General features: G+C 36.1%; 1 protein-coding gene across 1 annotated transcript; it reads left to right on the top strand.

Moving 5' to 3' along the window:
• The first annotated feature begins 793 nt into the window (after positions 1-793).
• LOC130941698 (ALA-interacting subunit 3) lies at positions 794-4602 on the top strand. The gene is made up of 8 exons (XM_057870276.1): positions 794-1082; positions 1464-1522; positions 1632-1706; positions 1801-1911; positions 2059-2129; positions 2427-2724; positions 3244-3533; positions 4272-4602. The coding sequence occupies exons 1-8, from the start codon at positions 1007-1009 to the stop codon at positions 4324-4326; spliced, it is 1035 nt and encodes a 344-aa protein (XP_057726259.1). The 5' UTR covers positions 794-1006; the 3' UTR covers positions 4327-4602.
• The last annotated feature ends 11980 nt before the right edge of the window (positions 4603-16582 follow it).

The raw sequence follows: 16582 nt of genomic DNA on the forward strand, positions 1-16582 counted from the left end.
AAAGTCTCAGAAATTATTCTATCACTTTTTAATTTAGATATGGAAGGAGGAATGGTGTAGGACAGAGTTATGGAGTGTATGGGTGTTTTACGCAGTTGTGGTGTCAAGAACAAATCGGACCGTCCGATTTGTGTTTAAAAAATTAAAAAAATTGCATTACACAAATCGGACCGTCCGATTTGTATTTTAAACAATTAAAAAAAATTAATATTGAAATCGGACCATCCGATTTTTGTTTTCAAAATAAAAAAATTTTAAAAGTACAAATCTGACCATCCGATTTTTCCTCCCTCACAAATCGGACCATCCGATTTGTGTTCAAAATTTTTTTAACAAAGAAATCGCACAGTCCGATTTTTTCACTTTATAGTTCAAAAAAAATTATCCCACATTCATGTCTAACACCACCCACCTTCACATTTATGCACAACACACACACAATCTGCATATCCAAAAAAATTAACCTTATTCTATCGAACAAATTTTAATTTGTATTAGATAAATATAGTAAACAAATTTAATTGAAATATAAGTGTTTAAAAAATATTTTTATAAAAAAAAATTAGCCCTTTTAAAAGACCTCTTGTATTAGAAAATTTTAGGATAATAAAAATTTATTGAAAATTAACGTATTCAATTATTCAGTTTACAATTTTTTTAAACCAATTTAAATATTTAATTATTTTTATTTTCCAAACAAAATTGTCCCAAAAAGTAAAAGAAAGTTGCAGGCTGAGCTTTTTGTATTTGTTTGACTCTCCTAGTATAATTAGTACCATCATAACGTCTTTGTTAAATTTGCATTTCTTTTTACTCTCATTCTTCGTCTTTGCTAGTTTCACTTTCCGCCTCCTCCTCCCCCTTCTTCTTATCTGTGTTTTTTCTCTCAAAATTCCTCTGTTTCTTCCGCGATCACACGCTTTTTCCTTCAATTTCTGTTCGGCGGTTTCAGTTCCCGTTGAATCCCCCTCAAAGACGAAGTCTTTGATAGATTCTGATTCGGGAAATGTCATCTTCTGGTGCTGCTGGTGCTGGATCAACCGATTCCACAGCTGCAAGAAGAAACACCAAGCGGCCTAAGTGTAATAATACTCTTTTTCCTTTCATCAATTTTCTTTTCAGTGATCTGTTATTCTTAAACGGCAAAAGTAACCAACTGTCAATAGTTCCGTTATGTTAAACCGAAAAGGCTCGGTACTATTTGACTATTAGTTTTTATAGGCGTGGAAATATTTCGGGTACAGGTTGATATTTTACTCTGCAGAGGTTTACGTTGCTATATTTTTATTTCGTGAAGATATCATATGACAATTTCACTGTGTTTGGTTGAGAAAAGAATTTGATCCAAGGTCCAAGGAGATGATAGCGTGATTTAATTTATATCAATAATTGCCTTTGTGTCTTTTATTTTTTTATATTTTTAATTTGATAATAGTTCTGTTTAATAACTTAATGACATTCAGATTCAAAGTTTACACAGCAAGAACTTCCAGCGTGCAAGCCAATTCTTACGCCACGAGCGGTAACAATGCCTGTTTGAAGAAGTTGTTTGTAACTATTTTTAACATAGCATTCGTGTTCAAGTTGTTGTTTATGTAGAACTTGAACTTAATTTAATGTCTTCCTTGCAGGTTATTTCGGCATTCTTGCTTGTTAGTGTTGTATTCGTCCCAGTTGGTGTTGCTTCATTACTCGCTTCACGAAAGGTCTGCTTGAGAGATATATAATGTGTTGGAGTTTATGCCAAAGTTTTATATTTTTTATTTCTTAGCTTTATTTATTTTTTCTTGGATATATCAGGTTGTTGAAATTGTTTATAGGTATGATTCAAAGTGCATACCAAAGAATGTTACGAACAAGGTAGCATATATTCAAAGTTCTGCTGATAAAGCATGTAGCATAACACTCAATGTAAGTCCTCTTGGTGCCACATTATTTAGTTTGTTGAATATTGGTTCTTGGTAATTTTTCTCAGTTTTCAGTTATTATGTTTGATATTTAATAGTTTTGGTTGAAATTCTCTTAACTTTTCTCTTCCTAAACTTTACTCTTGTGAAGGTGACCAAGCATATGAAGTCACCTGTTTACATTTACTATCAGCTTGACAACTTCTACCAGAATCATCGCCGGTATGTAGTAGCCCTTTTTTTCTCAAGCATTACACATTCTTTTCATCTATTTCAATTTTATTTTTAAGATGTACTAAGCGAGCAGAAAATTGTAAGAAACAAGGTTCTTTGTGGTCTGTTTTTCGTTACTTTCATATATAATAATTATTTTTTCAATCTTCCTAAAAGTTGATGTTTTTGTTCTTCAGCAGTGCCTTAATTATTTTTACAATCAAGTATTGCCATGGTTTAGATGCATATAATTCGTTCTGTATGAGTGTTTGTACTCTAATAATTAGATCATTTTCTATAATTTAGGTATGTAAAAAGCCGAAGTGATGAGCAGTTGAGGAAGCGTGGTGAAGAGAACGAAACAAGTACTTGTAAGCCTGAAGATATGGTCAATGGAAGGGCAATTGTACCTTGTGGTCTTATAGCTTGGAGTCTATTCAATGACACATACAGCTTCTCTGTCAACAAAAGGAATTTGACGGTGAACAAGAAAGGCATTTCTTGGAAGAGTGATAGGAATCACAAATTTGGAAAAGATGTTTTCCCTAAAAACTTCCAGAATAGTTCTATTATAGGTGGTGCACATCTGAATGAATCCATACCAGTAAGTATCTATTTACATGGAAATGTATTTTGATTGAATTAACCATCTAATTTTATGTTTAATTGTCAATGTAATTGGAAGCTTTATCTTTGACTGCAATGTAAGTTTTGCTGTTCACCCGTTCATGTGCTATTTTGTTAAGCTTGCATTATTTGCTTTACTTATTACTATTACCATTATTCTTATTATTAGCATATTTCCTGTCACTATGGAGATGCCATGAAAAATTATTGGTAAAATCATTAAGAGAAAAAGATTTTAATCAATCGTCTATAAACATTGTCTACGACTAGATACTATGGTATAAATGTATAATCTGGTAGAATAATGCTTGGAAAGAGAATCTATTGTACTGCTATATTTTTGTATTCTTCTATTCTGTTCAACAAACTTCTTTTTCATTTCAATTACTTCCAACATACTATACTGTTCGTATTAGATTACTTTGCTATTCTCACTAAATATGTCTACCAATGAGGTACATTGCTCACTTTTTTGTGTTTTTTATTTATTGATCAGTTGAGAGAGCAGGAGGATCTTATTGTCTGGATGCGAACTGCTGCACTACCAACTTTTAGGAAGTTGTACGGAAAAATAGAGGAGGATCTGAAAGAAGGTGAACTCGTAAATGTAACATTGAACAACAACTATAACACATACAGTTTCAATGGCAAGAAGAAGCTTGTGTTGTCGACTACTACCTGGCTTGGTGGGAAGAATGACTTCCTTGGAATCGCCTACCTTACTGTTGGAGGATTGTGCTTCTTTTTGGCTTTGGCTTTTACCATTGTATATTTTGTTAAGCCAAGGTACACTAAATTTTTCAGCTGAGTTTAAAATTTGATTAGATGCAGGGTCATTCTTTTGGTAGCTTAAATATGCTTTCTTATTTTGTTGCTGTATTTTTTTCCAAGTATTTTCAGCTTTACTATATTGAAAAATTTTGCATGCAATTATTCATTCTCTGCAATAGCACGCGGAACCTAAATTCTTAGCTCTATGACTTATGACATATATAAGGGGAGTCTTGAAGTAATAGTTGAGTTGTCTCCGTGTAACCTTAAGGTCAGGACTCAGGAGTTTAAATCGTATAAATAGCCACTGATGCATTTTATTAAGTTAGAGGGCTTACATTACACTATTTGGGTGTGAAACAGGAGATGCTTGTGCACTGGCTGGCCTTTCTTTAAGACTTGTGACACATTAAGCAAATCTTGCGATTAGTCAAATCTAAGAGTTTAGCTTAAACTTTTTACACCCTTTTTAATCTTGGAATTAGTATTGGTTCTATTCATTAATCCAATTAGAACCTGCATTATTTTTATGACTGGTATGTTTAGTGTATTGTACTTATGAAATCTTGTGCTACTAGAAAATCCTCTTGTGATGATGGTGATTAGTAGCTTGATTAGAAGTTGTATAAGAGAAGGAGAAAAAATGTCATGCTTTGTGGTTCTATTTCATATGATTTTTTAATGAATCACTAAAATTTTCTCATAAATAACAAGGCAGTTTTAGGCTCTAACCTTCTATATCTGTATTTGTAGGCAACTTGGAGACCCTTCATATTTGTCATGGAATAGAAACCCAGGAGGGCATTGAATGAAGAAATAATTGTTCATTTTTTTATATCTTCCAAGATTGTGGCTTCGGCAAATGTGGCAGGTGTAATTTTTGTACATCTATGTTACTACATGTAAAACAGGTATTCGTATCATTCTCTTCCCTCCCATATCATAAAGATAACCAATAAAAGACAATTGTTTTGCATGTTTTATGCATCATAGTTGACTTATCTTGTATGTCCCTATAAATAGAATCCAGTGTACTCAATAAGAAGATATACTCAATCAGACACTCAGAGAATTTTACATCAAACATTTTGTTTCACAACTAAATTTTATTATATTCTATATCCCTCGAGAATTTTAGGCTTATACTTATAAGTCCTTGAATAATAGCATGGAAAACTTGCAAACAAAAAGATGAAATGTGTCCAATGTTGCAACTTTTCAAAGATTCATTTGATACTTTTTTTTGTGCGTGTGTAAACAGATGCATCCCACAATGCCGTGAGGGCTTTCACATAAACGTTAGAAGAGACACTACAACACTCATATCAACCCAGATACAATTATCCCAGTAAAGTAGTACATAGTCGACATAAACATATATTAGTCATGGCCTATTTAGATAAACCCTAGTTTGGTACTCAAACTAACAAGAAAAACAATAAAGTCCTACCTCTAAAGAAAAATACTAACAAAAGATACGGAAAAACACTCTAATCTCTAAAACATCACAAGACGTCCGGTATCTTCAAAATGCAAAACGTATTTCTGAGCTCCGTCGTTGATCACATGTGGTTGTGGATACTCATGGCTAGTGCTGGATGGCTGGAAAGAATCATCATAACGAAACTCAGAAAGCGGAGTTTCGTACGAAGTTTTTGGGTTAAAGAACGAATAAAAAGTAGAGAAAGATAAGGCGGCTGGGTAGAATATACAGAGGGATACACAGCTCAACCAGTCGAACATACTCCCAAGTCTAAATCACCGCAGAAAGCAGCTTCATCGATCAACGAACGTCACTGTCGGCTCCATCTGTAGGAATATTGAGGGAAGGGGGTAAGAAGCTACGATTCTCAACAAAGTACTAACAAAAGAAAAGCAGTTAGTTCGTTTATCGGTTCTAGGGCAAACCTTTAGCGATGGGACAGTCGCATATATCCTAGTCCGATCCTAAGGCTACAGTCTTTGTTCTCCAATGACCAGAGCCTTAGTTCTATCAAAACAATTAAATAGTAATAATAATTAATAAACAAGTACATACAAATCACAGAGCACAGAACGGAGTATAGCACAGAAACATAATCACAGATAATATACAGCAACCAATATGATGTATATCTATTTTAGATAGACCATAAACTCACATGTGGGTTGACTATTCGCAACCCCATATTACTGGGGACCAGGTTTAGATATGGCTTCCCATTTATATCCATTAAGCATATGTATCAGGATAGACAAAGTATAACTCTAGCTTGATACTCGACAATCATCACAAAACTTAACGCCATAATATATTTACAATAGAAAACAATGAGCAAACAACACAATCGTTTAACAGTTTTAAGAGTCTAGTCCTAATAAAAGTCTAGTCCTAATCTTAAAGCGTTATGCTCGTAGGATCTATAATTTGAGTTGGGTTCGTTTGTTTTTTCGTAAGGGACCCTTTTCCCTTTATCTTTTAAGAAAATTTTCATCTGTCCTTAGTATTTTATTAGAATGACAATTATGCCCCTTATCACTCCAAATGACCTTTTTAACCATAGTCTCTTAGAAAATGACTTTTTAAGTCTTTAACCTTTGAAAATTATTATTTGTCCTCAATCTTTTATAAAAATAATCATTTTATCCTCAAACTTTTATCATAATTATCATTTTGCCTTTATGTATCAAAATTACATTACTATCCCTAATCTTTTACTTTAATAATCATTTTTTTCTTAGGTAAAACACCTAAATAAACCTAACAGCCACTAATATTACCCAATAGTCCCAAAATAAAAAATATTACATAGATGTCCCCATACATATATTTATGTAAATTGAATTGATTTAATCCGAATTACATTCTGCTACTAAATCGAATCAATTTGAGTCGAATTAGTAAGGTTATTGGTAAATCGAAGTTATTTGATTCGAATCACCAATTATTGATATTTGAAATATAGCCCATGAGTAGTAAATCGAATCAAATTTATTCGATTTACTACTAATACAACATATAAATTGAATCTAGTTGATTCGATTTACTACTGAACAACCTATATATAGTAAATCCAATAAACTTAATTCGATTTAGTACTGATACAGATTATTGACATTTACTACTTTTAAGTCATTTTTATTCTATATTAACTTTAAAACATAAATGTCAATAAGAAAATATCCTCCATTTTTATTCAAATAAAATATTAAAAAAAATCAAAACGAATAAGAAAAGAAATCCAATTTTGTGTTTTAGTTCAAATTCCAGAAAATGTATATTTTTATAAATTTATGAATTTAAAACGGAACAATAAACGATTTCTAAAAATTCACTAAAAATCATTATGACTCATTAGCATCTAAAGAATCATTACCGGGACTTTTGACGTTGAAAAAATTAATATAAAGTATAGGCGGGTGGGCATGGTTTGGATTTTTATAAATCCAAACTGGATCCACTTCAGAACCAGTTTTATGGTTTATGAAACCAAATCAGAACTGGATTGAAGAGAAAAACCGGCTCTAAACCGGTTTAAAAAAACAAAAACCTGTTTTAAACCGGTTTTAAAACAAATCCGGTTTTACATATAAACCGGTTTAAAATCCGATTTTACTTATAAACCGATTTTAAATTCGTTTTTTTTAATCCAAATCTAAAATCCGGTTTTTTTATAAAATTCAATTTTGAAACCAGATATTTTAACAAAAAATCCACTTTTAAAACCAGATTTTAGAAATTCAATTTTCAAACCATAATTTTTTTAAAAGTAAAATTAATACTAAAGTCATTTTAAAGTGTATAGGTTCATTACAACTAGAATTTGGTTCTTTATAAATCTAATGATAATATCTAATCTATATAATATTTAATCATTCTCAAAACATCAAAAGAATATCACCAAAAATTCCTCTAAGACAACAACCACAAAGTATCAAAAGATGTCAAGTTGCCAACAAAATCATCAAACAACCACAACCTTTGAGGAAAATATATCTGCAAATAACAAAATATACCTTTGTCATTTTAAAACAAATCTTTGAATGAAAGTATTAAACCAAAGGAGAATATTAAGAATACCTAGTCATCATCAAGATTATCAATTGATGCCACCATAAAACAAGCAGCATCATTAGAGGAAAATATATCTGCCAAGTGAATCAAATTAATTATCAAGTCTATATTCAACAACTTTTAATTAGTAACTATTACCTAAATTCTAAAATAGAAAGACAACAAAAACAAAAATAAATTTAAAATGAGAAGAAATATGAAAAAGATCCTATACCTTGATCAACTTGATGAAGAACTTCACCATCATCATCTAAAGTAGAGAAAAGATCTTCCTTAAGCCAATCTCCTGTGCAGACTAAGGCCTCTACCATTCTAGGTGTTAAGGAACTGCGGTATGGATCGAGGACTCTTCCTCCAGTACTAAATGCAAACTCTGAAGCTACCGTAGAAACAGGTATAGCCAATACCTCACGAGCCATATTTCCAAGAATTGGAAATCGGGTTGAGTTGACTTTCCACCAGTTTAGTATATTGAACTTATGGGAGTATGGCTCGCATTCTTCTTGTAAATATCTATCAAGTTCAGATCTTGTATTTGTTCTATGACCGATTGCTTGTAGAAAAAAGCCCATGCCATAAAGATCGGTATTAATGTTGTTGGCTTGTACATCTTGCATATCAGCTTCACTTGCTTCCTCAGAACTTTGGTATTGCTGATAAAGTAACTTTATACACTTGGACAACTTTGACTTCAATTCGCCTCCTTTTTCTTCTCCAAATAAGTAATCCAAGAAATAATTGACATACTCAATCTTTTGCATTGGATTAAGTACAATAGCAATCAATAACAATATATTCACCGAATCAGGATTGTCCCAATACTCTCATACTTAACCTTCATCCTTTCTACCATTGACATAGTACTAAAATCAACAGAATCGCAAGAATGACGAATAAATCGTCCAATTGCAAATACTTCCTTCATATGCATATCACTGGTAACATATAAGGTACCAGAAACACGTATAGTGGCATCACTGAACACTCGCAAAAATGGTACAATGGACTCAGCATACTCCCAGTCTTAATCAGAAGGAACACCTCTCCCTTTTCCTCCATTCATCTCTCCTATATAGGTATTATATTTCAAAGCAAGCAACTCAAATGCTTTGCGATGCTTCAAAGCTACCTCTAATATTTGATAGGTAGAGTTCCACCTAGTCTCAACATCAATGCAAGGCAAGCCTTTATATTGGATTTTTTCTAGTTCAATACACTTTTGAAACCTACCTGCTAGCGGACATCCCTGCTGCTTCAATATTACTGTTTTCAGTCATCTTGCTCTGCATATAAAGCAAGGTGTACATAACTCAAAATTTGGTGCCAAACATGCTAAAATTAACACAAACTAATCCAAAGAAATAACAGCCAATAAAACTTCAGCATGATTCATAAACTAATCCATGTTCATATATCTCACAAAAAAAACACGACCTAAAGATTATGAAATTAAAACTTCATATTAAGAATGATTTCATCATGATTCATAAATTATACACAGCCCAAAGAGAGACAAACAACTGATTGTACCAACTTAGTGTCTTGCATTTTATAAAAATAAGATGATATTTGCAAAATAAAATTTTAGCACGAATGAATGCGATGCATTAATCTCAAGTAGTGACATGAATATTTGTATATTTTTAGAACATATTTAACGAATTACTACAGCATATCTGGATTATTGGACTCTTAAGTCTTAAACAACTCAACATTAACATTAAAATTAAAATGATGGGCTAATCTCAAAAATTAATGCAGAAAATATTGCAAATCGCCATAACCTTAGAAAATCAACCAGTTATTTTTTTCATTAGAATAGATGAGCTATCTACAAACTACATGGACCACTGTGTCTTGTTGTAAAGCATGTCTACATGGATCAATCTACATCATTGTGTCCTATTAATAGATAAATAGGCTAAGAAATTTCAAATGTCCCATAAAAGTGAGGACGACCAAAAAAAGAATTTAAGAAAAGCTGGTCTATGAATCTATGATGAGGAAACCAACCAGAGTTAAAAGTTAAAAGAAAGGCATTAGCCAATCATATCAAACAGAATAATAGAATAATAGAAAATGGAGATTGGATAGACGAATCCCTGATTCCAGCCTTCTAGGATATACTTGTTGAAGCTATCTCTAATTTATTTGGAATATAATCTATGATATTTATGCCTTTGACTTTTCAACTTTTATTTGAATTCTACTATGTCCAGAACACTTCCATTTTTCCAAACACAACACGGATTTTGTTTTACAGTAATTATGGAGTCGGATTCATTCATATATTGGAAAGGTATAGAACATGAATGTAAAAGTAAACTTCATCTACCATTTCCTTTAGTTCTTAAGGATTAACACTTTCTCTAGCTACAGTTTTCCTTTTTTTATGTACCATAAGCATATTTGAGATACATGAGGATCATTTTAATAGATGGTGTAATTTGTGCACTAATAACTACTCTTTGGCTAGGGCCCCTGTTGTTCATAATAACATAAGAGTTCTTCTTTCCTTACCTTTGGTTTTGATAGACTTATGACAAAAGTTGACCATGAACAAGATAACCGCAAACTTGTAATAGTGAACTTGATAACCAAATTGAAAGCTTTGAACTTGATCTTCCTAATGCTCAATTCCTCCAAAGTGGGGTGTTGGGTTGGTTGATGTTGAACTAATCTCTGCAATGACATGGAAAGAAAAATTAAGTAGCTTCTAAATTCCAACATAGTTAAAGAATAACGACTTGCCATTCACGAAGTAGCTTCCTAAGGTTCAAATTCAAGTTCAAGGAAGCTTGAATTTTCGTTTTGAAATTTTCAAAATAAAAAAATCGATTCAAAGTTCCAAATGAAGCAGAAAAATGCAATAAACAACAAATTAACGAAATTATAACATCAAAGGTAAAGAAGATCAAAGAAGTGAATTATACATTAGCACCAGAAGCATGGCGATCAAATTCACTTAACAACTTGAGCTTAGCAGAAATATCCTTCACCAGCTTCAATATCCTCTGTCTCGTGTTGTGCCTACAAAAAAAAATTTAGCTTGCAAGAAAACACATCTCAGTGAAAAAATGGAAAAGTAAGCGTACAGCTTCTGGCCGTGGTCGGGAGTGTCTTTAACGGTTCCAAGAGAATCAACGAGGTGACGGAAAGTGGTGACGAAAGTGTTGATCTGGAAGATTCCGGCAGCGATGGCCTGCGACAGAGACTGACTGTGACTACACCGTTGAAGGAGAAGCGCGTTTGATTTGTGCGTAGTGTGAACTGTGTTCACCGAATTAGGATTTTCCAAATTTGGATCCTAATTTGGATTTGGATCTGGATCTGGATTTAAGTTGGTTAAATGGTTTGGATTAAAAAACCAAACCATAAAATTGATGCAATGTGATTTGAATTTTTTTAAAAAAAATGGTTTTTTTAAAATGGTTTGATTTGGATGGGGTTTAAAAATCTAAGATTTTGATTTTTTTTTTCCCAGACCTAAGTATAGCCCTCCAAGGTGGCATATGGGTTAAAACTTGAATTTTTTTTCAGAGTCAAAAGTAACACATAGTTATACAATATAAAAAGACTAACTATATTTATACAATACGTAATTTGAAACTTTGAATATATTGTACAAATATATTTAAACTTTGAGAAATAATATATTTTTTGGCTCAGGATGTAGTCCGTCTAGTCGGAGCACAGGCACTTCGACAGGGGTTGATTAAGCCCTCATTTGTAGAGTTGGCCTTGTATCGCTGCATATTTGGCCACCTCTCATTTCACTGCTCTGGCTTCCTTCTCGTCGTTTGGGAGTTTGCCGTTTTCCATGAAGTGGAGGATCAGATCAATCCATGAGGGAGGGCTCATCACTTGTGTCACATAGAGGGTTACCGACGGCTCATTTATCAGTCCCTGAATCAAGGATCGGTTTCCTGTGCCTGGCTTGTGCTCGCCAGCTTCGAGAGGAGATCAGCTCTTGCATTCCTTTCTCTGGGTACATGTTGAATCGTGATCTCTTCGAAGTCTCTCCACAACTTTTTTCACCTTCTCCAGGTACTTCTAGAGCAAGGACTCACTGGCTTGATAGGTCCCGTTGACTTGGGAGGTAATGATTTGGGAGTCACTGTTGACTTGGACTCGCGATGCTCCAACCTTTTTGGCTAAGAGTAAACCCCCTATCAAGGCTTCATATTTCGCCTAGTTATTGGAGACCGGGAAATCGAACTTGACTGATTGTTTGTAAGTCATCCCGACCGAGCTTTTGAGGATTATCCCTACCCCTCCGAACGCTTTGTTGGAGGCTTCGTCGACATGGAGCTTCCACCGTGTGCTCGTGTCCTCGGGTGGGTCACTGACTACCTCTACCAAGACGTCTACCATTGCCTGGGCCTTGATTGCATGCTTGGGTTCGTAGTGTAAGTATTATTGAGATAGCTCAATCGCCCATGTCATCATGCGGCCTGCCAAGTTGGGTTTGTAAAACCTGGCGAATGGCTTGGTCGGTTCTGACAGTGATCGGGTGTCCTTGGAAGTATTGCCTTAACCTTCTAGACAAGGTTAGTAAAGCATAGGCCAATTTCTCTAACTTGGTGTATCTTAGCTCTACTCCCTAAAGCGCCTTGCTTATGAAATACACTGATTGTTGGATCTTGTCCTCCTCTCAGACGAGGACGGCCGCCAAGGCTTGATTCGTTACTGCCAGGTACAAAAAACAATGAGTCCCTATCTTTTGGCTTGCCGAGGACGGGGGGCACCGATAGTATCCTTTTGAAGTGATTGAATGCTTCTTCACAGGCCGGGGTCCATTCGAAAGCTACTCCCTTTTTCATCAAATTGAAGAAAGGGAAGGCCTTCTAATAGGGGAAAAATCATCGGTAAAGATTTTCACAAAAATAATCGTGTTGCAAGTACAGTTCTAAACCGACAATTAAACCTCAATCAAATTTAATTTGTTTGTCACTTAAGCAAACCCAATAAAATTAACCGAAGTATTAAACCTCGGGTCATCTCTCAAGGAATTGTAGGGAAGTATTTTTACTATTGGTTATGGAAAAGTATCTTTTTGGATTTTTAAAATAAGGAACAAGAAAATATAACTTGAAAGAAGAGTAAACTAATAATTAAGTAAGCTCTTAGCAAGGAAAGGGAATTAGAAGTCCTATCCTAATTATCATTATCAATTGTGATGGTAATTGCCTTTTGCTCTCACTTAATTAACCTCTAACAATGAAGGTAAATCAAGTGAGCAAAATCAACTTAGGTTCACAAGTCCTAATCAAATACTAGATTTAGTGAAGTCTAAGCCAACTAGCAAGTCTCAATTACCAATCAACAAAAGACTTTTGATAACTCAAGAGTCTCTAAATAATCAATCCAAGTTAAGAACATAAAATCTAAATTAAAATCCTCCCAAGCATTTTATCAAACACTTGGAATGCACAAAATAAAAACATGAAAAACTAACAAGGGAATATGAAATCTAAGACCAATAATTGCAAGGAATCAATAATAACAAATGGAGAGAGAAGCAATAAACATGAAATACCTCAAATTGCATTAAAAAAGGAAATTGAATCTAACATGGAGAATTCATAAACTAAATTGGAAAAATAGAGAAATCAACAAGAGGGATAGATGAACTAAAGTACTAGAATAAATAAAAGTAGAAGAAAAACTAAATTAAAGCATAATAGAAATCTGAAATTGAGAAAGACTAAACCTAAAAACCCTAAAACCTAGGAGAGGAGAGAGCCTCTCTCTCTAGAAAACTACATCTAAAACTTGAAATTGTGTGTATGAGATGTGTCACCCTGATTCCCCCTATGCAGCCTCTAATATGTATTTTCGGGCTTGGAACTGGGCCAAATAGAGCCCAGAAATCGCCCCCAGCGAGTTCTGATATCTGCAGCACATGACGCTTTGTCACACGTATGCATCGCTCACGTGTACGCGTCGCTGAATCAAAAACTTTGTCACGCGTACACGTCGCTTGTCTTCTGCGCCATTCACGCGTACGCGTCGTCCACACATGCGCGTCGCTGCCAGCTTCTCAAATGCTAATAAGAGAGGATTAAAATTAGCAAATTTAAGGCGAAGGAAGCATGTTTTCAATCAAAGCACAAAGTTAAGAAGGAAAATGTAAAACATGCGAATGAATAAGTGTGAGAATAATGTATAAAATCTACTAAATTAAGCACAAGATAAACCCTAGAAATGGAATTTATCACCTTCATCGCCGATGCACCGAGGAAACGGGACAGAGCGGCGAGCCTCCCCGCTAACCTTTGCACATCCTTGACGTAACCTGGGATTTTCATTTGTAAGATAGCTTCACACTTGTCCGGGTTAGCCTCTACTCCCTTCTGCGTTATCATGAAGCCGATAAACTTTCCAGCCTCCATTGCAAAAGCACACTTGAGGGGGTTGTATCTCATGTTGTGCTTACGGAGAGACTTGAAGACAACCTCAAGGTTTCCGACCAGATCACTTGGCTCGCTAGTCGTTACTAGGATGTCATCGACATAAACCTCAAACTGATCTATCGATAAGATCGCTAAAAACTTTGTTCATCAGCCTTTGGTAGGTTGCTTCAGCGTTTTTTAATCCAAATGGCATCACTTTGTAACAGTAAGTACCAGTTGGCGTTATAAACGCCGTCTTCTCCCCGTCAGGTCGGTGCATGGGTATTTGGTTATACCCGAAGTACGCATCCATGAAGCTCAGGAATCGGTACCTCGCTGCCGCGTCGATCAGGGCATCGATGTTTAGAAGATGAAAGGAGTCCTTCGAACACGCTTTGTTGAGATCTGAGTAGTCGACACACATCCTACATTTTCCGTTGGCTTTCTTGACGAGAACTACGTTGGACATCCATGTCGAGTACTCGAGCTCTCTGATAAACCCGGCGTCTAACAGGCTAGTCATCTGCTTGGCTACCTCGTTAGCCCTTTCTTGCGACATTTTCCTTCTCTGCTGTGCTATGGGCTTTGCATCTGGTTTTACGGCGAGCCGGTGAGACATGAACTCGGGGTCCACCCCTGGCATGTTGGCGGGAGTCCAAGCGAAGAGGTCGCCATTTGCTCTGATAGCCTCCATGAGAGGCCCTTTTAGATTGTGGGGGAGGTTTCTATTCACGAAGGTGAATTTTTTCTCCGCGTCCCCAACTCGAAACTTCTCTAGGTCCCCCTGGGGCTCTGGCCTCGGACTGTCATCTATTCTTGCGTCCAGATCGGCTAGGAAGACCCCAGAAGCCTCCTTCGATTTCTTCCTCAAGGTGAGACTGGCGTTGTCGTATGCGATGACCGTTTCTAGATCTTCTCTAACAGAACCGACGGTTTCGACGTCTGTGACAAACTTCATAGTAAAAAACTTGGTGTATATTATGACTGAGAACCCGTTGATTGTCTTCCTCCCCAGGATGACATTGTAGGCTATAGAGTCTCTCAAGACAACAAACTCTGCCATTACTGATCTCTTTCCTTCACCTGACCCTATACAGACCGGAAGGATAATTATCCCATCGGGTTTTTTGTAGTTGTCCCCGAGGCCTATGACCCTGTATTGATGGGTCTTGAGGTCATTTTTCCTGAGTCCCAGGGCATCGAACACGTTTCTGAACATGATATTTGAATAAGCACCAGTGTCAACAAGAATCCGCTTGACTAGGCTTGTCCCGATTCTTGCTGTGATCACTATGGGTAGGTTTTCTGGAAGCTCGCAAAGCCATTGGTCTTCTAGGCCAAATGATATCCTCGGGGGCTCCTCGAATTGAGTCCAGTGGCTTCCTGATGACACGACTAAGACTTTGGCGTCCGTTTTTGTTGCCGATTTAAACTTGGGGGCGTCTCGCCCGATCACGACATTGACAACCACCGTGGGGGCGTTGTCTACGTTCTTGGCCGGCGCTTGCTTTCGTTTCACAACCCGGCTGAGATCTTCCTCAGATCGCTCGCGTTCCCGTCTTCTTGGCGCCCTTATGAATTGGGAGAACAGAATCAGTTTTCCCTCGTGAATGGCTTGCTCCAAGGCATCCTTTAGCTCAAAGCAATCTTGTGTGTTGTAGCCAAAGCCTTTATGGTAATCGCAGTACAAGTTGTTGTTCCCGCCTATCCAATCCTTCAGTTGCCGGGGCTTTGACAATATCCCCTTGTTCGCAATTTGTTGGTATACCTCTGTTATAGGGATTGTGAGGGGGGTATAATTTGTGAACTTTCCCACTCGAGGAAATGGTTTAGGCTGCTTTGTCAGCAACCCTTCCCTGGGGGCCTCTCTTAATTTTTCCAAGTAGGCGAGCTGGCAAGGAGGAGGGTTAGTCGGCTGCCATTTGTTAACTGCCACTACCTGACTAACCTCTTCGTCAATGATGTATTCTCTTGCTACATTTTGAATTTTTGCATTGTCCAAATGAGTTTAGTGGTGAGGTGTTTCCTGAAATCTTCGTTTAGTAGACCATTTGTCAAACACAAGCTGGCTACTGAATCTGTCAGGCCGTCAATTTCCAGGCATTCGTCGTTAAACCTATCTAGGAACTTCCTGGTCAGTTCTCCGGTCTTTTGCGTGATCCCTAGCAGGTTGATTGGTTGCTTGGCCTTGGCGATGGCGATGTTTGTGGTGAATTGATGAGCGGATAATTTATACGCTTTTTTGGCATTGTTTTTAGTATGTTTTTAGTATGCTTTAGTTAGTTTTTAGTATATTTTTATTAGTTTTTAGTTAAAATTCACTTTTCTGGACTTTACTATGAGTTTGTGTGTTTTTCTGTGATTTCAGATATTTTCTGGCTGAAACTGAGGGACCTGAGCAAAAATCTGATTCAGAGGCTGAAAAGGACTGCAGATGCTGTTGGATTCTGACCTCCCTGCACTCGAAGTGGATTTTCTGGAGCTACAGAAACCCAATTGGTGCGCTCTCAATTGCGTTGGAAAGTAGATATCCTGGGCTTTCCAGAAATGTATAATAGTCCATACTTTACCCGAGATTTGATGGCCAAAACCGGCGTTCCAAATCAGCTCAAAAC

Source organism: Arachis stenosperma, chromosome 7 (genome assembly GCF_014773155.1).
Source record: "Arachis stenosperma cultivar V10309 chromosome 7, arast.V10309.gnm1.PFL2, whole genome shotgun sequence".
Taxonomy (NCBI): Eukaryota; Viridiplantae; Streptophyta; class Magnoliopsida; order Fabales; family Fabaceae; genus Arachis; species Arachis stenosperma.